Source organism: Doryrhamphus excisus, chromosome 20 (assembly GCF_030265055.1).
Source record: "Doryrhamphus excisus isolate RoL2022-K1 chromosome 20, RoL_Dexc_1.0, whole genome shotgun sequence".
Lineage (NCBI taxonomy): Eukaryota > Metazoa > Chordata > Actinopteri > Syngnathiformes > Syngnathidae > Doryrhamphus > Doryrhamphus excisus.
Genome location: NC_080485.1, coordinates 8,497,604 through 8,525,298, shown reverse-complemented (window position 1 = coordinate 8,525,298; position 27,695 = coordinate 8,497,604). Strand labels below are relative to the sequence as shown.

The 27,695-nt window shown below is 40.6% G+C and overlaps 1 protein-coding gene across 4 annotated transcripts in view; it reads right to left on the bottom strand.

Moving 5' to 3' along the window:
• unc5b (unc-5 netrin receptor B) overlaps positions 1-27,695 on the bottom strand; it is a 141,666-nt gene that overhangs the window by 29,053 nt on the left and 84,918 nt on the right. For 2 of the 4 annotated variants that reach the window (XM_058058492.1, XM_058058494.1), the window contains exon 1: positions 17,990-18,590. The exons of 1 other annotated variant lie outside the window; for it this stretch is intronic. In XM_058058492.1, the coding sequence (XP_057914475.1) occupies positions 17,990-18,077 (88 nt within the window). In that variant the 5' untranslated portion in view covers positions 18,078-18,590. Of the gene's footprint in view, positions 1-5,687; positions 6,525-17,989; positions 18,591-27,695 lie in introns of those variants that run through there. One more of the 4 variants, XM_058058495.1, reaches the window with a different exon arrangement.

Sequence of the window (27,695 nt, the reverse complement as noted above, 5' to 3'; positions counted from 1 at the left end):
CCCAAGACACATCCACTTAGCTCCTTTCTGTGTGTGTGTGTGTGTGTGTGTTTGTGTGTGTGTGGTCTCAAAAGAATCATCTACAGACTAACACACACACCCTTACACAAAGTTTAGTGATGATTTTTTCATTCGTTATCCAGCTAACAGACAAACACCAGTAATTGAAAAGAAAAGTGAGAAACTGACTTTGGGAAAATGTCAGTACTTGGAAATAGAAAATCAATATGGAGGAGATAGATGCAGTTTTAGTAAGGAAAAACAAAAAGCGTAAGATGGAGAATGGAGTGATTCAAGCTCTTTATCACACTGAATGTTGTGCTCTTGTCAGCAAAAGTAGTCCAGTGCTGAGCTAATGGTGTTTGATCCTTTTCCTCTTTATCATTTATTTTGGATTGAAAGAAGAGCTGAGCAACCCCCTCCCTCCCCCTTTTTTTTAACGAAAGGGTTGCAGAGGGGCTCATATGCTCGCACTTGTTTGTTATTCTCTCGTGGAACTAAAGCTTTGTTCTTTATGTGGATTGTCTTGCTTTTTTTGAGTTCTGGTGATACAGCAAGAACAATACGCCATTAAAAGCATCCCGACCCCAGGGGAAGTCCTACAAAGGGAAATAATAACTAAAGCATCACACTCTTCATGTAAGAAGATCCATGCAAACGAACATGTGTGATTTACGGGTGTCACAATATCTCGTGTCACAAGCTCTTGCAAGATTAACACGTTTGGAGAAAAACTGCCAGAAGCCAATCAGACTGTAAACTATGGAATCACTACTTTGAATGACAATACAGTAATATGAATATTAAACCATACTTGTATTTAATATTAAATACAAGAGAGCTTGGACACACTACTCCATTGCCTGCTGACACCCCAATTAAAAAGCCAGCGAGTAATGCTGCAAATGTTTGGCAGACAGGAAAAAATACATGTCAAAGGCTTTATAGAAAGATTAAATTAACAGAAATATTACAATATAATGGTGTATTATTATGTATTATTATCATAACATTAAAGGTTTATTTGATCAAAAAAATGTTCACTGTGATAGTTGTGATAGTTTAGCATCAATTTGTGGGACGGGCTGCACGGTGGAAACAGCCAGGGGACCCAGGTTCGATTCCACCCTCGGCCATCTCTGTGTAGAGTTTGCATGTTCTCCTTGTGCATGCATGGGTTTTCTCCGGGTACTCCGGTTTCCTCCCACATTCCAAAAACATGCTAGGTTAATTGGCGACTCCAAATTGTCCATAGGTATGAATGTGAGTGTGAATGGTTGTTTGTCTATATGTGCCCTGTGATTGGCTGGCGACCAGTCCATGGTCAGAAGTCCAGAAGTCAGCTGGGATAGTCTCCAGCACCCTGGCAACCCTTGTGAGGATAAGCGGTAGAAAATGAATGAATTAATTAATTTGTGAGACAATACACATTTCATAAATAATCATGTCCGCTATTCATCAAAATCAATGTTAAAATCTCATTCTCAGAGACATAATGTCATTCACCATGAACTGATAAAAACATCTATTGGTCAGTGAATTTCCTCTAAACTTAAATCTTGTTATGCTTCAGTTTAAGACATTAGTTCTTTCCCCCAGTGTGATGAGTCAGCATTCAGGTGTCAGTCATTCATGAGGCTCTGCCTTGCAGCTACAGAACATGCCCTTGACCAGGAGACAACACCGCTAGCAAAAATGGGGGTGCTAAAGCCCATGTTCAGAATCAGTACAACTTAGAATAGACAGCAATAATAGCAATAAAGACCACTGATGAACATACAAAAAATATACTAAAATAAATGTGCAGCTGCCCTGCCCTGATCCTAATGCTAATGAATGAATGAATAGCAATGCAGGTGACAGCTGAACTTGCACATTCCAGTCCCTACAGTATGTAATGGATGCCAGATTGTGCAGGTCTGCGAGACCACACATGTACGTAAACCTCAGTCCCTTACACCTTACCTGAATGTTTCTGATCCACTGTTTCTCTCATAGGCGGCCCGGAGTCAGGGGGCCACTGACTCATAGCAGAATTGTTTTTGTTTTGTTTATGCTGACAATGTTTTCAATAGAGTGTGTTTTTGGTATTAGTGTGTGGCCTTGCAAGTCATTTTGTCTGGCTCCCTCTCGGCCTGTCCCACTCTCTGTGTTGGTGAAGAGGTTCGTGTAACCCATTAGGATGATGAAGAGGCCTTTCATCAGTACACACCCTCAGGCCAGGCACTGACAGGAGCTTTACCTCGACAAGCCTCTCAAACACACCGCTCGACATGAGACAGCACCCAGTGAAGAGGTCCGCAGGCGATCCTTACTCACAGTCGATCATACACACAAACACACACTTTTACAAACTCATACAGACCTTCAGTATTACAAAGAAACAAAATAATTGTTGGGACACTCGACACTAAATGAGGGAAAAATGGCTTTTGCAAAAGTAAATATATCAAAACATCAAAACTGTCACTGCAGACTTCAGTAGAGGCAATCGGTCAAGTGGTCTGACGACATTCCAGTTCACGCTGTTTCGTGACTTCAAATGCCCTCCCATAAATTACTAAAAATCGTAATTCTGGTCCATAACACAAGACTTACTTGAACTAGAACTAGGTAGAGGGCAAGGCACCAGCGGAAGAATACATTATGTGCTCAATATTGGCAGCAGTCCTCTCAATCGCTCAATTGTCGCTACCATCAAGGATAAACAAGGATAAATTCTACATTTACTTACTTCTAAGGTACTTATAAAATTGCACTTCTGGTTGGATGCTAACTGCATTTTGTTGCCCTGTACAAGTGACATGAGCAATAACAATAAAGTTGAATCTAATCTAATCTAATCTAATCTAATCTAATCTAAAGATCGCAATGTAACAGCTACCTGGTCCATCAAAAGTTTCTTTCTTGCAAAAACAAAGCAGACCACTGTCAGCCAAACCACGTCCAAACAACATCAGCAAACTGTCCTCTATTCGTGCATCTGTCTTCCTCCATGTGCGCAAACACACAAAAACACAAATAGTCACGACTCATGTCATTTTAACAGGGTACTAAATCAGACTCTTTAACATCCTTGAGTATGTTGAAGGATCTTCTCCTATGAAAGCGACAGTAACAACTAAGAATTTTTTGTTCTATTGGATTTTTTTTATTACGGTTTCATTTAACTGTTGTATTTTGTTTTTTTTAAGTCTGCATTTCTTGAGTTAAGTGTACAGCGTGAGTGACTTCCTGTCAGCAATAGCTGTAGTGTGTACATCAGCTATTCATGTTCTCTGAAGGGAGGTTCACTGCCCCCACTATTGAAAACTTCTGTAATAAACCATTATTCAGATACCGTATATTCACAAAAAAATAATGAAATACTTTTCCTCAATAGTATTGTTTATTTAGTGCATTTTGTGACTGTGGCAAAATAGCCTTTGGTGGTGGTACATGCACTTGTTAACTTACAGTAGCCAGTACAGTTCAGTGTAAGAGAAAGAAGACATAAGACGACTCAAGACAGAGAAAGTCTTGACTAATTTCTCACTCAGTATTCTGATCTATTTTTAATCATTTCTGCACATAGACTAATAGCGTAACGGTCGAGTAGGGTTCGGTCCAGATGGGCAAAGTCATTCATCAAATGGGCAAAGCGAGAGGAAGACAGACCATGAAGACAGGGCAGGAAAAAAAAAAGACAGGTATAGGAGGGAAGGAGAAAGAGACAAAGATAAAGTGACAGTACAAGCGACGAGTGGAAAAGAATGAGGGAGAGACAGAAATTGATAAAGACAAGGAGCGACCATAAGCCAGAAAAGCCACAGGAGGCAACACGACCTGCTTTCATAGGAGCCGTATTGATTATTTAAGGATGAAAAGCAAAAGAAAGGGCTCTGCTTAGAGAGTATATAAATGAACTCACGAAAGAACCCTTGGAAGCAAAACCGGGCCAGAGTAATAAACAAAATATTTTGTGACTTTTCTTTAAATCTAATAATGGTGAACACAGGTGGTGGCAGCTGCTTAATCCATTGCTAGGCTGACTAATAAGGTCTGATGAATAAAAGGTATGACAGGTGGGGAGTGGGACTGCCGGGCTAAATATACTGTATACACAAACATCATTACCGCATAGCATACGGGAGACTACTTGATCTGATTAAATGTTACTATATGTGGGATTTATGGGACAGTCTATGGATAACATACAGTCTGGGGGATTTATTAGATAGACACAGTTTACAATGCTAAGACGTTGACTCAAAATCCTTCCACTGGCTCTATCTCAACATCAACCATAAAGACAACTTGCTATGTTGTTAAAATTAAGTTGACTGTTCCAAAGAACAAACACCGTGCAGGTTCTTAAATGCAACACAGTGCTGTTATGCAATTTCCATTTGGGATGTCCCAATCTTTGATATTGATATTTAATATTGAGCCAATATCAGCAAAAAAATAATAAATATCGGATTATATCGGCCTTCATCTCAAATCTCTGCATTCCGATACACAGTCGATTCCAGACTACGCCCCAACACGTCCATCCAGCAGTGACTGGATAGAGCCGATATAATCACAACAACAGTGTTTGCTAGCGCACTGTCAAAGTAGAGAGGAGCAGGAGTGATGGCACTAAAAACACGTTTCAGCTGAGTGGAAAATATCATGCACAGAATGGCAAAAGGTCATTAGCTATAACAGAACACTGCACACTACAAATTAATAATAAAAGTATGTGTGATTTGTGGTGATATCAGCACAGTATCGGTATCAGCTGAAATTCAAAGCTGCAACATTGGCATCATATTAAAAGTTAAAAAGTTGTATAGTGACAGCCCTAATTTCCATTGTCCACTTTTACTCAAAAATTGTGTGTGTGAACAACTGATGTGAACAAAGCATGAAACAAAGTGCCCGTCTGTTGCATTACAGGTACATTATCAGTCCCAAATGTTAACAAAGAACAATTTCAATGCACCAAATGAGAATCAGCACAAACTTCCACTGAAGCATGACAATTCAACATTCTCCATCCACGACAAGGTTTGCTTATGTTGAAATAGCACCGGCACCCTCAGAATTCATCAACATATAATACATCATATTGCTTAGTTCAAAGCTGCAAGGTCATAGGTCACTGCTTAGTGTTTGCTCCACAATGCTTCCCTGGCCAACATGATAATGCCTTCATGGTTAAGCTCACAGCATGCTGATGAAACAAACAAGGACGTTATCATCGATCGGAGGTACCTAGAGGTCGAAAAGCCTGTGCCGTGGACTCACCGGTCAGTAACCCCTGACTTTTTATTTGCATGTTTGAGTTTGATAAAACAAAATTATTCTGCTTGTAAAAAAAAAACACAATATAAACTGATTCTTTATCAAGCAAAGAGAGTTCTGCACTTTCTGCTCATTAAATATTATTCAATGTGGAATGAAATGACTAGGACATTAATATGCATTACATACAGTAGTCTGTAATCACTTTAATGGCAGCAGAGACAATGAATGCAATCAGTGGGGCAAATAAAAAGGAAAGAAAAAAGGGACTGCAGTAGTGGTAAACTAAGAGAATAAGATGAGGTGAAGCAACCCAGGTACTTGGAGGCACAAGAAGAAAGCACACACACACACACACACACACCGGCCTCTAGAGGAGTACAAAGTAATGAAAAGTACACTGCCGCCTGCTCTACCTTTAAGTCCCCAACAGCTAGCACAAACACAGCCCGACGTCTCCTCCATCTAACTCCTTTATCTCCTCCGTGACCACATATGAGCAATAATTCCAATCTTTGCCTGCTTGTCCACTTTCCATCTCGCCTCCCACTTGCACGGGCTCTGGCTAAAGTTGCATATCATGTGGTCCATTAAGAGTCTGAGGGGTGTGAAGCACTGAGACCAAAATATCCACAGCACACTCTGTTTCGCTCACCAACTCATCGACTGAATGCCTTGGGGTAATATCACAATAAGCTTTCCTTGTCCCCGTTCCTCCCATGCAGTTCTATAATTCATCTTAATTGAAAAAAACAAGCAAGTAAAGGGAAGCACTGAAAGGATGTAAAGTACAGACCATGTGTTGGTGGGACTAAGGGATTATGTGTATGTTTTCTATCTGGAAAAGGTGACTGCAGGTGCTTAAAATTTCAAAATATATTGAGCTTTTATTGTGTAGTAGGCTACTATGACATTTTCTCAGATGGGGCGCAATGTACTTAGCAAGAGTTTTATCTGAAGAGATTTATTCTACAGGAACTTTTATTCTATTATTCTACAGCCTAGGTAAGTGGGGTACATAGGGGGTACGTGAATAATAATTAGTGCCTAACACTCACAATTACACAGAGCGCACAGTATGGCGTATATGAACTAGTAAGTAAGTAGTTACAAGTACTAACAGTAACTAGTAAGTTTAATGAGTGTTATACATAAGATAATCAGGCTTTATCGATGGGTATTGTATCTATTGGCACATACTGTATATGCCAAATAATTCATTCATTCATTTTCTACCGCTTTTCTTCACGAGGGTCGCGGGGGTGCTGGAGCCTATCCCAGCTGTCTTCGGGTGAGAGGCGGGGTACACCCTGGACTGGTCGCCAGCCAATCACAGGGCACATATAGACAAACAACCATTCCCATTCCAAATAATATATTATAATATATAGTTTTATCACATGAGGCTCATTTAATTATTTTTCGGGTTCTTAGAAGTGTCTTCATACCCTTCTTCAAAGAGTTTCCATCATTCCTTTTGAAATGTAAAACAATCTGTCGTGTCTGGTTACAACTTTCCAATAACAAATAACACTCAGGATCAGTGGTCGATGGAGGCCCATCTTATATTTCAGCATAGTCTTGAACATGTATGACAAATTCCTGATGTTCAATCTATACAGAATAAATACATGAAAACAAGAATTTTTACACTAGCTACTACTGTGCCTAGTATGTGCCATAGTTCTGTAAGTGGGTACATGTTTTTTTTTTTAAAATACAGTATTCCTGAGTATTTTTCTTTTCTATCCACGCTTCAAAGCCTGCTCTATCTAGGGCAGTGGTCAGCAGTTTTAATCAATTTTCCAAACACAGGAGCACTACGGCAGCCAGGATTTCCCAGCAGGGCTGTAGGGAATGGACATAGCAATAATAATAACACAAAATCTAATCTGAATTATGCTCTAAAGAGATTAGGTTGGAATAATCCCTAGAATAACACAAATACGGAGGGGGGTCGCCACTTCAAATACACACAAACTGACTGTTTGTGTGTGTACTCTATATTGTACCATTTGTGTTTGATTAGGAGACTGAGGAGAGATGATGGTGCTTATTTTATGGAAGGTTATTGTTCTTAAGTATCTTTTGACTACACATAATATTAATTACAAAAAGTTTACATTGGCATCATGTTATGATCAAATATCTGTGATTAGTACAATCTGATGAAAAAACAGGTTTCCACCAAGTACTGCAGTTTGCTTGATTTAGAATAATAAACAATCATTGGGCTTCTGTTTCCACTGTGGGAGGTGTAGGCAATAGCTATATAAATAGTATGACTCCATAGCTGCACAACACAGTGTAACACCAATGTATTAGAAAGTAAAAAACAACAACAAAAAGGATAACAGCTGAGGTGTTTAAGTATATAATTTTAGTTCAATTAATTCATTCATTCATTGTTTTTCCACTTTCAGCAGTCACATTTTTCCTGCATATTAGATATAATCCTTGCTGGAGGTCGCACTTTTTGCACCTTTTCTCAAACCATTAATACCGCTGACTGCATTTAAAGTATACTGTATATGGTCCTTTTAGCGTGACTAAAATAACAAATCCAATTGTGGCTTTTGCACAGTACTGTCGGTGCAATTAAGTCGTGCCAAATATGCCCATTATACATTTATACAAGCTGTATCATCTAACAAATTGCATCTCGCATGTATTGATTGATTTGTGTAGCCGTGGTGCTCCCGGTGCTGACTCTGTGTGGTCAGGGTTCAGGGATCAGTGCGGACAGAGCCCGAGGAGACCTTGAGGTCACCGGCTGCCTTTCTGCTGAGCCAGTTATTGTCCAGCATGCATGGCTGCACCACTTCATGTCTATTCAGAGTCTATTCAGCAGCTTCAGCTAAGTGCAACAGAAGAACCTGCTCCATTGTCTGACGCCAAGTCTGTTTGAGCTGCGCTCACTTCATCTCCCAGTGAGTTCAGAGGAACAGATAAGTCTCAAAGAATAGGGGCGGAATTACACGAGGAAAAAAAAAAGACAAACTCATTCAGGTTGATTTTAGCTCTCTACAAGCTGCTTGACCTCACTGGAGGATCTTTGTGTTAAAGCCTCAAAAGAGAAGAGTTACAAAAGGGAAAAATAGACTTCTCATCACATATACACCCTGTTGTTCGTAAGGGGGTTGTCTAAGCTCACTTTAATTTAGTTCCCCTACACTATCACTAGGATACAATTAGAAGCAATACAATACAGTAAACCTCGGCTATATCGGACTCGGATATATCAGAAATTCGCTCATAACGGACAGATAAAAAAGAACCGATTTTTCTGTAATGCATTTCCAATAAAAATTCATTGCATATATCAGATTTTTTATAACGGATTTCGTCTATTTCGGACAAAATCTCCAGTCCCGTTCCAATTGCCCTTGCATATATCGGATGGCCGCATCGTGGCGCTCCGATTCGCCGAATCGTGACGGGCCGCTATACGACGTCATTTGCAGCGTTGCCTGCGCGATTTATATTCACGTCGCTAGGAGTGGTTTGGCGGGCACGGGAATCGTCGAAATCGCTACGACCATGCCACCCAAACGAAAAACTCTTACTTTTCAGCAAAAGTACGATGTTGTAAAGTATGCTGAGGAACATCCAGGGGAGAAGCAAGTGACCATAGCTGCCAAATTCAGTTTGAAATCTTCAACACTGAGTGACATTCTCAAAAATAAGGACACGATAAAGAGTAACATTGACAAGGAAGTGCCTTTTTATAACGGATAAAATCCGATTTACGCATATACCGGATATAAATCCGATATATGCGTAAAACGGACATTTTCCAATATACGCATATAACGGATTTTGCTTATATCGGACGAAACCAGTGGGAACAATTGAATCCGATATATCCGAGGTTTACTGTAATACCACTGCAGAAATGGCTGACCAGAGATCAGTGACATTTCTAATAAGTTCACAATTCCCAATATATTACGTAAGTGTATAACGGTACAATGGCTATATCACGCTCAGTAAAAAAGACATCTGGAGCCATCGGAAAATATACTGTGAGCGGAATTAATTCACAGTGCAATGGCTATCTCACTTAGAGCGTCTCTAAAGAGCACAATTATTACCTTCCCAGAATGCAATTGTGCTTTGGGCCAATTAGAGGTTGAGTCAATACCAATGTAAGCCCATAAAAATCTACCCTTGCATGATTATTCAGCGACATGACTCACGGGTAAGACCAGCCTTTAAATGTGTCATAAATATGAGACTATGTCTAACATTAACGGTCAATCTTATATTCCATTCCCCCTAGTGCTGGACCCGAGCCACGCATATGTTAGTGTCAACGCTGCTAATGAAATAAATAAACTTGTAATCGCACTTGTTAGGGCTCCATAATTGGCAGGTAAAGACAAGGAGCCTGCGGGGGATTCAACGTCTCCTCTCAGATCTTACCCCATCAAGAGGTATTTAGGGAGGTTACAGGGGGCTGCTATTTTGTTTTAGAGACAGACGCCCTCATCCAGGATGTCTCAGTGTAATTACACGCTACAGAAGACCTTCATTCCTGTCTTCTTCACATAGAGAGAGATGAAAGACAAGAGACAGAGGCATGTAATCGCTCTTGTTTCTGGAAAAAAAAAGGTAGTAGAGCAGACAAGAGGGCAGAGAAAATAGAAGGATAAAGGCTTGGTGAGTAGCTGTGAGGTTTTAATAAACCTCCTGTCTCTTGTTTACAGAGTCTCTCAAACACGAGCTGCCTTTCATTATTCTCACAGTTTCCTGTTGTTCGCCCAAGGACAGATGTGTAAACTGTAGCACAAATGTAAGGCCCACTGCTGCGTTTTAAGATGCACGAGATTTACACACTCCTCACCACTGACTGTCACTACGATAATAATACTCATCAAGGGCATTCAGAGAGACACCGTGAGAGACAGCGTGTCGTTTGCAGGGATCCAGAGGTGGGCAATGAAATGCACACTGTTGTACACTGTTTCCTACTGCATTTTTCCTGATTGAGAACACAACGATGTGGACTGTCTGGTACTGGTTAAATAATCATTTTCAATCAATTGCAATGAAATTGAGTGCACTAATCAGCTCCAACCAGCAGAGGCGCTGTTTGTTTAGTAACACAAAACAACTTCAGCAGCATTATTCTCATCAGTATGACATTGGCATCAATACAAGAGTTCTGTTACAACCCCATTAACAAACAGAAGGACAACAATTATTTATTAAAATGAAAAATGTAGAACCTTAGGACCCCCTCCCCCCTCAATTTGGGCTGAATTCCGAATTTAAATTAATAAATTCAATTGCACTTTTTAAAAATTCAATTTTCTCCAGGCTTGTTAAATTTAAATCAGAACTAAAGTGCAAAATAGCAATAGCATATTGTAGTTAATGGAGGTTATATACTGTATGATGGGTTTTTTATTGGCAGGGTGTGGTAGAATGCTGGAGCCTCCGAACAGCCAAGTTCCTGTGTGGCATCTGAGCCAATAGAAGAAATAAAAAAAAATCTAACATCCTGGAGTCTTGCTGTCACTATGATGCTGCCAGGAAAGCTTTATAGACTCCAAGAAGCAAATAAATAGCTTATCATCAATGGACACAGTATGCTGTAACATAGTTGGAAAATAGAAACAAGCTAAGTGTCAATACAATTTCTTGATAGAGAACAAATTATTGGGGGAGCGCTGTATTCCTTTTCATCTGTCTTTCCTCTGCTTTTTCTTTTTTTTGTTTACTGCAGATCCCGTTGATGCCAACCCTGCAGGACACTATGTTTGCCTGTCTATCTATCTGTGGTACAAATGCCCCAAGGGAGGGGACTACAAATGACCCATCTGCCAAGGAATATGCCAGTCCGTCTGTCCGGCTCTCCACAGGTTATGTCTGTCCCTGCACGATGCATGTTGCATTTATTAAGGCATGGAAGAGGAGGGCATGAGTTGGCTGCACCGTGAAGGTTGAATCCATAGACAGGCACTGCTCATTGTTTAATGACCCACTATAACTATACCTATTCATCTCCCGCATCACAGCACTGAAATACAATGGAAATGGTCCTCTGCTGAGCATATTGCATTGTGTTCAATCATAAATATTCAGTCATGTTTTTCTCATGGCTTTTCCACACTTAACCACTCCCCTTTCAAAACAAAAGTAGATGTTAAACTCATAGAAATGCAAACACAAATGTAGCAGCAGTCACTTCACAACCTCCAGAGGAACCAATCAAGCATAAATAGCACTGCGTTCATCCCTGATTGATAAAACATCCGCACCACATTAATTTGTGTAACGTGAAATCCCTACTTGCACACACACACACACGTGCCTTATACAGGCTCGCAACAGAAGCAGCCATCGAAGCAGAAACACCCAAAGTTAATGAACCTTCACCAGTCAGCATGGCTGTCCATCTGCTTTCATAATCCCCATTAACTGCTGGTTGTGGGTGCTACCCAATCAAAATTATGAAACATACACACACATTCCAAATCTATTTTCTGTATAGAATAAGATGTCTGTGGTAAGGTTGGGTGCTGTATAGGAGGGGTTGGTGACTGATGTATCTATCATGGTGCCTTAGCTCAGCTCACTAGCTAATCTAAGAGTGGCAGAGGGAGGTGAGCGTGAGGTCGGCTGCTGAGCCCATCTGGTCAGCAGCAGGTAAGAGGCTTGAAACACACACACACCTGCTGACACATTTGATGCACACTTAAATCTAACCTTAATTACATGCAAGTACATCTGCCACATCAGGCCAGACCTCGTCCCGCTGCTTCACATGCGATGCACATATTAAAACAATCCTTTAATCATCAATCAGGTGAATGTAGCGTGCACCATGCTCACCTGGCATGGCGGATGATGCAGTAGGATAAACAAGGTGGCCTCCTGTGCAATCTTAAAACCTGACCTAGCAAGAAAGATGTGTCTGTGCGTGTGTGTGCTGCGCTGATTGAGATTGGGATTGTGACCCTACCCAGACCTTTGCAGAAAAAGGGAGTACATAAATACCTACATAATACAGCTGGCTTCCCATCGAGCGTGCAGCCATTGCACACACTCATAAACCCACACAAGCCAAGCCAAAATGAGCTTGTGATTAAGACCTGCATTCAAGGCCAAAGGAGTGTGTGTTTAGAAGATCCTAGTAAAAAAAAAAACCCGAAGAAGAAGTAGGATTGAAGTCCTGGCAATAATAATGGGTAGAGGAATTAAATGGTGATGAAGGGCAGAACTCATTTTCCTATTTTATTTGGGTAGTTTTGCTCCAAGAAACATTGGATGACTTCCCAAAGTGGTAGGTTCTGTGCCAATGGGGGTTTTATATGTTTAAAAAAAACTGGTAGGGTACTGCTACTTCAGTGCACACCAGTGTGAAACTTTTCTTCAGAAAAAATGAACTAAAAACTAAACATAACTCAAACCTACAAAACCATGGCTGAATGTTCTGAACTCCTGTTTCAAGAATTTCCATAGTACAGGTCTGAATGGATGTAAAATTCCACATCATCAAGACATCAATTCAAACATCAATTCTTGACAATCAACAGAAGTACATAATTAATAGATTATGGATCCAGTCCTTATTTCTCCATGGAAACACAAGGAGGGACAGACAGCAAACATTGACAAAGTTAGGCAAACAGAGAAAGTTGCAACAGCAGCACTATAAGGATAATCAGCATTATTTTCCCACATTGCTTTTGTAACTGAATCACTGTTTTGTCAGAAAAAACATCTTTCACTGATGGATGAGGCACTGCCCCACTTTCTCCAAATACAAAATCACAATGTGCATGAGTCACAACTTGCTGTAGCACCACATTGACTGAAGAAGAGATCTAGGGGCCCTTTTCTTTTGAACTCTGATTAAGTGGCCAATCAATGCCCCATTATCAACAGGCACATTGAACAATGGAGAAACATGGTGCTTTATCTCCACCTCAGTCACCATACTACAGCTGAAGCGTTTTCAGGTTAAAACGGCAAGTATTTCATTGTTTCAGACGCTCATCCACATGGAAACGATGTTCAAGTTGCCCTAATATCGGCTTCCACAGTGGAAAAATCTGAAAACGCCGGCTTGTCGTTTTTGTGTCGACAGCCTACACATATTACAGCAGGACACTGTTGACATGCAGCTAATCAGGCACATCCTCTCATCACTGATGTTAAGTATCATTTGCTTTGATTTGAAAACACAGGAGTGCCGTGGTGGGGGTGACTGTAAGTTGTTTTGAAAGTCATGATGTTGCCTAACTTGCATGCACACACATAAAATGATTCAGGATCATTTGTATCCTTGCAGCTGAAGATATGCACTCATATGCTTGTCACTCCGGGGAGGTCTGTGTGTCATTCCCATGCTTTGGACACACCAGCTGCTCAGTGTGTGTTCTGCAAAGGAGCTCCTTCCCACCTCACACCCCCCCTCCCCGTCTCCAAACCCGCCAGTGGCATCCACATCCACTTCCACACATGACAAAGCTCTCCCATAACACCCATGTCTTACCGACCCACAGCAACTCAAACACCCCTCACATTCAGCGGCACCCGGAGGGCAGCTGGGGCCCTAATAAGCGTTACACTCAGAAAAATGGGATTCTTCACGGTGCCTTTTAAAGAGCAATCCTCAAACTCTGACAGAGAGCTGACTGGGTAAAAAAAATTATGGTGTGAAAGGGATATTGATGACAGAGATAGGTATATGTGGGACTATAAAGCTATAAATATGCCTGATGAGACTATCATCTAGTGATGGGAGGAAGAGGAAATGGGGATGAGTGAAGGCAATTTATTAATGTAGAGGTAGTGAAAAGTAGTTTTGAGATTCAAAGGATTTCCAAAAAAATACATGAAAATGTTTGTGTCGCTCCCATCTGTGTTTTCAAATGCAGCATATTTGCTCTCCTGCTGCAGAGTATCTTATTAACATGCTTTAAACAGAGCTGTTCTGTGGTTAAGCCGTGGCTCCAGACACACTCGCATACAAACAGCCACAAACACGAGCATTAACAGATTGACTTCGGCCTAAGCTCACAGTGAACTTGGCTTCGACTGCTTCTTCAAGACAAAAAAGCTTCTAACGTTAAGAAGATAAGTAGAAATCTGCATAGCCTGAAAGAAGTGTTTGGAGGCGAGGACACACGCCGAGTGCTGGACCACAGGACCAGCCAATCATCTGCTCACAGGGCCTCTGATCTATGGATCTCACCAAGGCTGCATGTGTGTGTGTGTGTATATATGAGTCCATCTCTGAGAAGGGGGTTGTTCAGGATCAGGCATGGCCCCCTGTAGTGAGTTCTTATCCTATTGGTCACGATGCGGCGAGTGCTGCTGGGATCTTAAATGAAAATTCCTGCACTGACTCCAAAGTGTATCAGCAGGTCTCCCACATTGCACACAAATTCAACTTCTTCAAAAGAGGCGGAGGTGGTACTGTCCTTTTTATGTCATTGGTTAAGAGTCATTTATTTGCATTTTAAAAAGCAGGAGAATCTTTTTGGTAAAGCATACAGGTGTGGTTAGTACCTGTGTTTGAGTTTCTTATGCAATAGAAACAACCGTCAAAAATCTCCCACAAGTAAACATTGGTCCTACGGAACTCATGAATGAGTTCTGAGTGTGTGTGTGTGTTCTCCTGCCGCCACCCTTCACCCCACACAAAGAGGCAGAAAAAGCCCTACGGAGTCTCCCATTCATCTAAAGTACAATGGAACCCCACAGAGGTTTTCTTCCCATTTCCCTGTCTGCCCCACCCTTCTCCCCCTACGGGGCAGGATAGAAGGGCAGTGGGGGACCCTGTCACGCCGGCCCAGCAGCAACTCAGCTCCCATCTGCCACTGAAACACCCCCAACCCCATCCATCTTTCCATCCAACTCTCCTCCATGCATAGGCATTTCCAAGAATTGTGGCAAGTACATTTTCTAAAGTCCAGAACATAATAACATTAATTAAAAGTATTTACCCAATTGAATCGTCAATTCATAGCACTGTTTTGATTAAATTGAAACATTCCAGCGCTGTAGCAATGCTTAAAATGAATGCTCTATGGCACAATAGACTATTTAGTGTGAAATAAAGATATTTTCTAAAGGATTCCAGAAGTGAAGTCACTAATGCTCGGTCTAACTTGATCTTGGTGAAAGAAAATAATGACCTATATTCTTCCCAAGTCCGTCTAGCTCTGTGAAATGCTCCTCTGTTGCTCACTCCTCTTTCAATTCTTCATTGTCAGCTTCCTCCTCCATTTACCTCGCTCTTTTGCTCCTTCTACAGTGCCCCTTGCTATTTGCAGCAGATTTATGGTCCTTCCTAACATGCACAATATTGGCAAGGCATTAAACATGTCTACTCTTATACTGTGAGCGCTCTCCATCGATAAGAGCCTTAATAAAAACATCTCCCTGGGGGATTTGTGTATATGTCTTTTTCTGCCTCCCGCCCTCCTGATAATATGCTTCTTCTGTCTAAACTTTTGGTTCTTTTGCTGCTTTGCAAAAAGCTCAAACGCTGGTCTTGCCTCACATCACTCCTTTCCTCTTATTCTGATTGAAATTCACGTTCTCCTCCTCCTCATAGCCTCATTCTTCAGTTTGTGCCAGAGGTTTAATGATGCTTGAATGGCACGGCTATGGAATTTTCTTCTTCTCATATGAAGGATATTTAAAAGCCAAGCTCTGAGATATATCTCACCGTGTCGCTCGTAGATTCATCTCTTATCCATCTGCAGTTTCACTTGGAAGGCCTCTTGTACTATTGGAACCTTCTAAATGTCCAGTGCAATTTTGAAAGTCAAAGTCGTAGGAAAAGTCAGAGGTCATTATAAGCCGCTGGCATCAAAGGGTTGGTTACTGCACATTTTGCTTTTTCTTTGGCTGTTGGCAACACTTGCTAAAAACATTGCCTGTGTGGGTATTTCCTTTCCAAATCTAAGCTAGACCATTGTCCAGAACGGTGGAGGTTCCAATGTAGTATGCTTACAGTACATCCTCTGAGTGCAATTGACACACTTGTTAGAACAGCCACTCTTTCATCTTGTCTTTAAAAGCCAATTGGTACCCTAAAATCCTTCATAACCCCCTGCAGACCCCCCTTGGGTCAGTTACGCCGATGAAAGCCAAGCAGCTGTTACCGTCCCACTTCTTGCTCCTTTGCTGTCCACAATGTGAGCATCATAAGCACATTTTTAAATATTAACAAAGACCACTTTGCACGTATGAATAATACAGCAGAGAGGCCAGTGGCTGGCCAGCGATCCCATCCCCTGCCGCCTGATGGCCATAAAACTAATGCATTGCTCCGGGACAGAACATGCCTGTGTCTCGTCAATACTGACAGGACCGGCCTGACAAACCAATCTGGTTCAAGCTTAGCCCAAAGAAATCTTTTGTTGTTTTCTTCTTTATTCCCCAACGTCCTCAGTCACCTGTTGAGTTCAGTGTCATACACACACTTTTATCCAAGAAGTACTAGAATGTAACAGTTGACTGTGGGTCTTCCACTGCACTTTAGTTCACACTTAACAACAGTACCAGAAGTATTCATCCAGCACTTCATGTTATGCAGCTTCAACTTCGAACACTTTGCTGCTATTTCGATCTCCTCCTGTCTTGACCTGGTCGGTCCGGGCTAGTCTTCCCTGCCGTCCCTCAGGGTCATCCCAACATTTAATCCTGATGTGCACTGCAAACAGTGCGTAAACACACCTCCCACATGCCATCTCAGTGTATGTGATGAAGTAATACTCATAACACTCATAACATAAAGTAGCTAATTAATGTCTGTGTCACAACTGAAAGATAATTGCAGAAATGTGAAACACACACAAGGAATTTCCCTAAATATCTCCGTCTCACTCGCTCCTAGACACAAACCCAGGCACACTGAGCTATTGTCCCCTGGTGTCCCCCTCCTCCCACCTCTTCTCCCCTAATAGGACCTCACAGCAATACTCCACGCTTAATATCAACAATTCTCATGCAAGGATTTCAGAGCAGTCTACAATTTTAATAAACATAAGCTGCTTTTCTGCGCCGCCTGTTTAGGGAATAATGCACACACGTGTGTATTGTAGCATACAGGGAGGGGGTCAAGAATGACCACAAACCTGCAGTGACAATAGGTGTGTCCTAATACTGCTGTCATTAATATTAAAAGTAAACTTCACACAATGAGTACTCATTTTTGGCAAATCTTGTTCATTGTTCTTTTTGGTTTTTACAGTAAAGCAAGCTTAATCCACTAAACCCTGGGATTTCTATCTCGTATTTCAATCTGAAAAGCAAAGAAAGGCACATCCAAGCTTCTGTTTGAAGTGGACTACCACAGGAGATGACCATTGTCCAAGTCCCATTAGCTCATCCACATTGACCTGGCCTTAGTGCCAAGTGAAGCATCTCCATGAGAGCTGGCTGCTGATTAAAGCTTGCAACACTCCAACATAATCATGTATGAGCAGCTCAGTGAATTAACTTCATCAGTGAAGTTGTTAAAAAGAGCAACTAAATTAAAGTAAATACTTTATAGGCTTTTTTTTTTCTTTTTAGCTGTAAGTTTAATTAGACAGTTCACTCTGGGGGAGTTTGATTTTTTAACGCTCCACGCAGAGGAGAGTGTCTGTACTATAGCGTAGTTACACATGTTTATGGTTTATGTTTGTCTTCTTAATTAAATGTTGTCATGACAGTCGAGAACATCAAGTAATACAATTATTAAACATACCGGTATCGCATAAGACATGTCCCCCGACCAGGAGCAGAAGCACAATAGGACCGCACGCTTGTCCACGCTGCATTCGAAAAGAGAGCATCTTCTCCCGCTACGCTGCTGCCAAGCGTTCGGGGTGTGTGCGCGCAGACACAGGTAAGTGTCTCTTGTCCAGAAAAGCGATATATATCTAACAAAAAAAATATCAAACACAGTCCAATCCCACCATTAAGTGACAGTCTGGTGTGATTTCCCTCCAGTATCAAACTTTATCACAGCAAAATGTCGCCAGTAATCCAGGCATCTTTCGTGTTGACATCTTTATGACAGCCACAAAAAGTCACCAAAAAGTTTGAAGCAGTTGACTGATAAAAGAGTTTAAAAAAAAAACACATCAAAAAAGCAATAGTCGCTACGGTAGGAGATGTCAGATAGCCCTGTTGGAAGCAGACTGGACGCCCAAGTCTGCTGGAGGCACTCTGGACTTGCTTCCTTGCCAGGTGTAAACAAGAAGACACAAGGACCAACACAAGCCGGACTAGCAGCTCCAGCCTGGCCAATCACATTGCATCCTCCTCCTCCTCCTCGTCATCCCAATGAAGACTGAACAACTGAAAACAAGTTCATGGCAAGACAAGAGGAAAAGATGGGGAGAGGAAGCGAGAGAGAGAGAGAAAGCGAGAGAGAGAGAAAAAAAAAACCCGGATCTTCTCTGGATTCTACCAGCTCAATTGTATAATGTCTTTATTTTACATTGTAACAGGTACAACAACATTGTTACACTTATCTATTTTCTCCATCTAGCTATCTGTTTGCATGCATAATTCACTAATCATACTTTTATTACTTATCATTTCCAGCCAATCCGCTTCCCCCATAATAATTGTACCCCCGGTGGCCACAAGGGAGCACCCTTTCATTAATGAGCCTCCAATGTGGATTACAATCCAGTGTCCTTTCTCCTGTGTAGTGGATGGAAACCACTAGGTAAGGTTTGGGGTGGCCAAGGTGAGACCATTATACTCAAGTGTAAGGGTGGCAATAAGTTGATACCTGAAATGACTTAATGGCCAATAGAGTGGTTGGAGAGTGATGACACCCCTTTATCTACCTTTATACTCGCATAGATTAAAGGGGACCAATTATGAATTTTTCACTTTTCTGACCTATAAATGTGGTTAGAATGTTGTATTTCTGTATTAAACGATGCAAAAGTGAGCCCTGAAAGAAGTTTGGGATTGCTCAAAACGCTCGGTTTCAGAGGGTGTTGCGAAACTGTTCTTTTGTGATGTCACAGAGGAGCATGGCTGTAGGTGTGATACACTCTCTGCTCTCCCCCAAGCTCTGCTTATGTGTTTACGTTGTTATCAATGGCTCGTAAAAAGTGTTTCTTTGGATGTAAGGGAGAAAGTTTCTTGAGAAAGTTGGGACTGTCCAGTCTCGACTTCCGGATCATATTCAGGATCCAACGCATATGGCTGTTTGTTTAAAGTGGACATTTTAAAAAGATAAATCCTATAAAGTTGGGTTCGTAGATAGCGGCACAACACTGGAAGTCCTTCTAAGCACTTGGGAGTATGACCAACCACAGCGGAGTGGGCGTGTCTGGAGGTGGGCCATGGGTGGAATACATTAAAACAGACCGTTGTCGTGGGAAGCACGGAATCCAAAGAAATACAGCTGGAATAGGTGCAGATTCTGGAGGAACAATAAAGCTTTCTGTGCTGGTTATTGTGTGTAGCTGCTCTATAGGAGTCCACAGCTCAATACAAAAGGCCAAAAAATGAGCATAATATGTCCCCTTTAATATAGTAGACATGATAAGCAATAATAACTCACCATTATGCAACATTTATGCACAGGCTGCGGGTTCTCTAAAGTAACATAAGAGACGGCTTCCGAGCTAACTAGTTAGCCTCCCATTTATTTATTCTAAATGTAAGAACGGGCTTGAAATTAAATGGGGTGAAGGAAAAATAAGCAGCCAAAAACGCACAACTTCCACACATAATAATAGGCCATAGACAACGAAACAGCGATCAATGACTGCTGAACAGTAAATTGCTTCTTTACAATCCGAAGGCGAAACTTGGAAATAATTCCAGACCGCAAACGTACTGATGAGGACTCACTGCCGCACAGAAAAAATTATACCGATATGATCCAAAACCTCATTTTTATGGCAATATCGGCCAATAATATTGTCTGGCTGATTATACATTGCAGCTGAAGTAAGAAATGAAAATCACGTTGACCCCGCAATCCAAAAAACTGCAAATGGCTGAGTGCAGTTCATTAACTGTGTGAGACAGTTGTGCACGCAGCACATCAGTGAAGTTCAGGGAACTTGCTGGCATCAGTAGTCATTGGGGGGGTTGTTCATCACACCCCATGGGCGGAAGTAATAACAAACTGTAATGTTGAAATGGAGGGAAAATCCTCTTGAGCGACTGCTGTTTTGGAGTTGCAGTCTTGAGTTTGCATTTTCCGCCATAAATGCATTTCTCGTATTTGTCATGAAGCCATAGCACAGTAGACATTTGCAATTTGCAATGAGGAACTTTAAAATAAATAAACCAAATGGCATACTATAGGACCTAACAGGGCATCAACTATCTTGGTGGGGACACCTTTTCTAATTAAAATTTAGTCAACGTAGTCAAGGGTCAAGGGCACCTCCAATATTGTGGAAAGCAATATTGGAGGAGTTAGGGGATGCCGCCTATATGTGGAGAACCTTGCAGGCTACAAAGCAATGAAAAGTCCAGCTATTGTTAAGAACATAACGTGTCATTGTTGAGGTATCACAGACCCTCTAGTGCATTGTGTTGCAGCCTTAGCATAAAACAGTGCAAACTGCATATCTCTGAAAAACAGAGGGGCTCTAAAAATAGCAGGCACGTTCCAGAAGATGGCATAATTGAATATTATTTTCAGGAATGATTAAGTTGACCTATTCAGGAGACTAATTATTTTTTTTTTTTTGCAGGCCAGAGGAGAAATTGTTTAATAGATTTTGGTTGAAGTGAATAAGGCAAAATAATGGCACTAGCCTGCAGGCTTTCAGCCCACCACAAAGGCTTAACCTTTTATAAAATTAATACAACCACAGACAATAGGAAGTATTTCTGTTTGGTGTGCTGTTATTTTGAAAGTTTAGAGTCACTTAGTTTCAGTCACTTTTCAGAAATCAACCAGTCCCAGGTGTAGTTCACCTTTCGCCCAAGGGTGCCATGATAAAGGGTAGAAAATGATGGACGGACAGAAATGTAAGTATGGATGAGAAAATGATAAATATCTTTATTGACTATGTTGAAAATTAAAAGATGGGAGAATATTTATCTGAATGTTCTGAACTCTTGTTTTCATGCCAGTGTCCCAAACCTTGAGACACTTTTTCAGTGTCATCTGCATCCCGACAAAGTCAATAGTGCATGTGAGTGGCAAGAAGAAAACCTCTGACTCACTAAGGGAAAAGTTTTACTTTTTGTAGAAAAAAAAATGTTTTCAAGCCACTATGATATGCTAAAGGCAAACAAGTAAAATTTTTGACATGACAAATATGTGGATTGAAGCTATAATATAACAATACAATATAGTGAAATTACTGTGGCATCAAAGCTATAGTGCTGGTCCATCAATATTGTAGAACATTAAAGTAGGTGATCCAGGGCAATAACAATTTATTCTATTTCATTGTGTCATAAAAATAGTAGCTGTCATGCTCATCCATATATTGTTGCTTTCATTGACAAAGAACGTTACTAAGCAAAGACAAGTGAAAGTAGTGCATGAGATAGTATTTAGTCCATGATATTGGTGCAAAAAGGGTGTATGTGTGTTTTGAGGAGGTGTGTGTACGTGTGTGTGTGTGTGTGTGTGTGTGTGTGTGTGTGTCCCTGTCACTTTTCATTGACTTCACCTGTCCTCCACCCGTGTAATCCCTGGACACACCTGGGCTGATTGGCTTCAGGGCTTTTAGCAGATTGCATGTGTCACACTTAGGACAATTACACTGATTGTTGCCCTAGAAACTCTGCTGTCTGGCTGCCTTCAAGTGGGAGCATGCACTGGGACAATTCATAAAAAGCCTTTGTGTTTTTAGCCACAGCGTTGGAACATTTGCTTTAAAAATGAACACAATTTACTTTTTTTTACAATTTCAATTGGTTCCAGACCATACACTATACCATGTATCTATCAATATATTATATTGTATATTATATATATATTATATACAATATTATATATATTATTTATGTATATATTATATATTATTTATAATATTATATATTATATATATTAATAATTAAGAAATAATAATTATATAATTTATCAGATCTGTTTTCATTTCAGGACCTTCTAGCTGTTATTTTTTGTTATTTACACTTCATCTGCATCGACAGCAATGGAATCTTTTCATTGTTTTTATTTATTTTATTGATATGATTTGATACAGTACATAGAAGTGCATTGTATTCCAGTGCAAGTGTGAATATTAATCTAATTATTAATTAACTTTTACCGTGGAGAATGTTGATAAAATGAGCATATTTTGTGGATCAGTGTTTAGGTTCAAACAATCCTGTAAGATGAATCAGGCCGGCAATATGTTTTGCTTGTGGGAGTATGCAACCCTCAGTGGGCCTGTGTCAGGTAATGTCTCAGTCTATTAGCCTTGATATGAACTATAAACCAAAATTTTGTTTGTGATGAGGGGCATCGGAGCATTGTTGAGTGATGATATTTCATAAGGGAAGCATTATGTACACTTCATAATATTGGCTGCTCAGCACATTTGCTCTGCTTGTCCGGTCTTCTTTTTTATGGTTGCACAGGGCTTTAGGACACTGTAAGTCAGTGCTTCCTCTATGAGAGCAACATTATGGCTTTGTTTCTCTACGTATATATTTATGATTCATGACCACAGGCATTAAGAGTGACATCAAACTGTGTTTTACACAAATAACTTCCCTTTTTTGGATGATATAGAGGAATGCCTGCGGGTGGAAACACTTTTTTTTTTTGCTGCTATCCTTCATCATCCATTGTTCCCGTTCACCTGTGCCACCTCCCTCATGATTGCTCGCTGGCTGTGGGTGAACATGCATGATTTACCATTAGTTTGAGAGGGTGCAGGATGAAAGAGAGGAAAAAGAAGATTTTTTGTTTCATGCAAGATGCTTTAAAGAGAGCTACAGCAAGAATAAGAAGCACACATACACACACTAGGATGCAAGCACATCCTCACAAAGGCAGTAAAAAGTTGTAAAGGGAGAAAGTTAGGATCGGCTGGAGGGGAACCAGGAGGCCCATTTTATTAATCACAGTCTTGATCTAGAGGGGAACACCGACAACTCGAGACAGAAATAATACTCTGGAGTTGCCACCACTGCACTTCTGACAACCATGGACAATGGAAGGATGTAACATCCATACCTAAAAACAGAGTGCAGAAGAGCCCATTCATTCATTCATTCATTACCGCTTATCCTCACGAGAGTGCCTATCCTAGCTGTCTTCAGGCGAGAGGCGGGGCACACCCTGGACTGGTCGCCAGCCAATCACAGGGCACATATAGACAAACAACCATTCACACTCACATTCATACCTATGGACAATTTGGAATCACCAATTAACCTAGCGTGTATGTTTTTCAAAACGTGAAAGTTTGAAACGTCGCTGACATGACATCAGTAAATATCTCGAGATGTCAAATTTGTGCATGTATGTATTAGAGAAAAGCTGTTTCATGAGAACAGGGCAGCCTTTCAACTACAGCATCGCTACTATGAATGATAATACACATACTGTAATGTGGAAGTGGTAGTGTCCGAGGCATTATTGGAACTGCACATGAAGTGTTTTACACTATTTACACTATTTCCTCAGGGGGGGTCCTCCTGTGTCGGGTCTGCTGAGGGGGTGACATCCTTGGGTCCCTTCGACCCAGCCAGCTGGGGGTTCCTCCCTTTAATGTAGGGGTCAGCCTGTCTGTCGGAGTCGGGGGGCCCGGGTGCTGGTCCCCTGATGGCACGACCTGCGACTCCTCCCAGTGTGGACGTTTCCTTGATCCTCAGTGCCATGCCATGTCTCCCTACTGTGTGTGATTGTGTGATTGTGTGTGTGTGTGTGTGTATAGTATGAAGGGTGGGAGGGAGGGAGGGGCTTTCTTAGTATTTGTTTTTTCTTTAATTGTGGTAATTGTTTTTAATTCTGTAAAGCACTTTGTGTTGCATGTCTTTGCAGGAAAAGTGCTATACAAATAAAGTTGATTTGATTTGATTTGATATAAACCTTGCAATTCGACCTACCTCGGTGTTCCCAGTATCACAAAATGACAGGTGTGTGTTTTTTTCCATCTGAGTTGAACTGCTGCTGTTACAGTGTTACAATCCAAGCAGAAGCTGTAGTAATTCTACATTTGATCAAAGTTACTTAAGATTTGTCAGCTCAAAACTTGTAGATATTCAGACTTGTCTGCATGCTAATCACTGAGCAGTTCATAACATTAGGCTGAGCACCAACTTTATAAGCACCGTCAATCACTAGTGGAAGCTAGTGGCAGAAATAAATGTCAGGTGTATCGGTGACAATGTATTGGAAGATACAGGATTAACGTGTGTCTTGCTTCACTAATAATGGTACTGTGGCAACCAACACCTCATAACAGACACGTGCACAGATATTCATTTATTTAAGAATAAAAATGACTTTCATTGTCATTAATTGCCCTCAAATATGGTGTGATTTTTCGATGGAGGCATGTTTTTCGGTGGGATTTCTTCCCCAACTTGCTGACCGGGTGCAACCAGTAGATTCCTCTGACCCCCAGCATCAGACAGACAGGTAATAACAGTGTTTGTGCAATCCTCTGATGTTGTCTGGTACTAAATTAACTACAACATTAGCACAGCTGGAAACATTACGTTGCTGCTGGTCCAACGTTTCATAAAAAATGTTTTAAAAAAAATATTTTTATGTGGAAAGGGAGAAATACAAATGAAAATCGGGATAAATTGAGCCTGAGCGGTTCCGCTGTAATTGTCTTGGTGAACGATTAAGGATATTTGGGGTTGATTAAATTCAACTCACTCACTGAAACAGAACCATGTCAGGCTGGACAGTGTACTAGAAAAACATTGGTGTGAGTAATTGACTCCTAGAAAACCTGCAAAAAATAATCCGTAGCATACTGTATAATCATATAGTCCGTGTGCAATGTAAGTATTTCCTATTTTGGAGGAGTTGTTACACTCCGCTCCTGTGTCGCTATTTAATACATTTTCAATATGGCACAGGAGGGTTCACCCTGGGAAAGTATATGATAATTGCATCCAAGCTCATAAAGCGGCAGTATAGTTGTCGATATAATAAAACACAAAGCACTTTCTCAGCAGCTACATAAAACACAACGAAACAAAAGTAGCGCTTCATGAAAAGTATGCGGTCTAAAAGGAAAAGCAGTAATATCCCAATGCTGAATTGCTATTTTCTATCTGTGTATGATGAATGGTTTGATTAATTATATCATTATCTCATTTCTAAAAAGCCTGCATATGTAATTTATTTTGTATTCATTTTTATAGGCAGCAAAAAGTCAATAAAGGTCGGAGTAAATCGAAGTGTTTACTATGAGTAGCCAATTAAGTTGATAATAACAGGATGGCTTTCAGCAGCCTGGGCATTGAGAACATAGGGGAAGACCTCACAGTGCAGCCATCCAGCCAGCCAGCCAGCCAGCCAGCGGTCATCTTATTAGCCTCAGAAAAAAAGCTCTGGTGTGGAGGTGAGCTTTGTTTGTCTTCACATGGTCTCCCATCATCGCAATATCGGCTTATTTCTGAAGGTGGCAGACAAAAGCAGCAGGAAAGGAACGAGGAAAAGCAAAGTGCAGAGGAAGGGAAAAGGAAGAACTCGACAAATATAATATCTCATATTAGTGAGTTTGTCAGTCCCTCGAGGATTTCATGGACTTTTTTGTGTGTTTGTTGCGGGGTGAAAATGGCTGATTTCGAGGCAACCTTTTCACAACGTTGCATCAACAGTTGCAATGTTTTGGGGCTTATTCTTGTCAATAACATTGCATCAGCTTGTGATTTTATGACTTATTATTATTATTATCAATGTTTTAAGTATCTTTGTATCTTTATCTCTTAATAGTTATGCATAGTGTTTCATTTGCTGACATTTTTACACAAATGTGTGCGTAGTTAGAAAAACGAACACCGCCACCACCGTTATTATCTGTTGTCGTCCACAAGTTTGTCATTCTCCGTGAATGTTTCAGTAGCCACGTTTACATGAGTTTTTCCTCTTTCCGGATGACTTTTCCTGATAACAATGGTATACATGGAAAGGAATATTCCAATCTCCTGTCTCCAATAATCAACCAGAATAGTCAATGGGGCATGCGCAGTAAAGCGTAAACATCAACATCACGTGATGCAGACTTCCACGAGTTTTTTGCGTTTTAGGTCATATCTACGCATGCGTCGATAAATGTAGAGAGGAAAAGATCAAATTCAATCTTGCTAATATTTTATAATTAAACTCGAGACATGTTTTATATAGATATATATTTTCGATATATATTTATTTCATTTATTTATTTAAGAAGAAAAAAAAAGAACTTCAATAAAGTATAGAAGGGTTTAGATCAGGGGTCTCAAACACGTGGCCCGCGGGCCAAATGTGGCCCGCAGGACACTAGTTTGAGGCCCCCGCCTTGATATGAAAGTTTAATGTTAGTGCGGCCAGCGCAAGTTTGATATGGATGCTGTATGGTATCATGTACCCAGAAAAAATTATTACGTTTGATTAATGTTCATGTTAAAGGTTAAATAACTGTTAATAGTTATCCTCCCTATCCGTGTGGAAGTGGTAAGTTTTTGGCTTTTGAAATTTAAAGGAAATAATACCCACCAACTATATGTGGTTTCTTAATTTTTAATTATTTGCCATTTTATTATTATTATATTTATTTATTACTGATTGATTGTTTTTCTTTATTCTTGATCTTATTTTGTGTAGAAAAATAAAAAATAAGATATTTGAGAACAGTGGAATGTTTTATCAGAATGTTTTTAAGGAACCCCCCCCCTTGTAAATGTAAATCCGATTATATATTCATTTGGATTGGCACTTTTCTTTCGGACTGAGGTGTATACAAAGGTTAAATTATGTCTGTTTGAGCAAATAAACGAATGCAATTGGAATATTTGGGTCCATGTATACATGGCTATTGTTGAAAAGTTTTCATTTATCATTCAACACATTGTATGTACTTCACCGCTGCTTTTGTTGAGAACACTGGGAAACTGCTGAGCATGATCTACAGTTGTCATTTTTGTTGTTAAATGAGCACAAGTGAGAGATTACCATCAAACATTGACATCTCTGTCAATGGAAGTAACTTAGTGAGGACGTGGATGAGCGATGCAGGGACACATCTATTTGGACTGTCGGCTAATGTGAGCACAAAATCCTGGAGGGTCTGGTGGGTACAGGAACTCAACCTTGTATTTTCCTGGAATTCCAAGGCAAATGATGCACTCCATTGTCCTGGTGTGACTACCAGTGAATTTGAATAGTAATCAGAATCACAATCAGAGGTATTTGTGGTGTTGCCGGTTGAGGTGGTTTTACTTTTCATTGGATGCAAAACAAATCCATGCAAATCATGCCGTCAGCTGAGACTGGAGCCACAAATTAGGAAGTG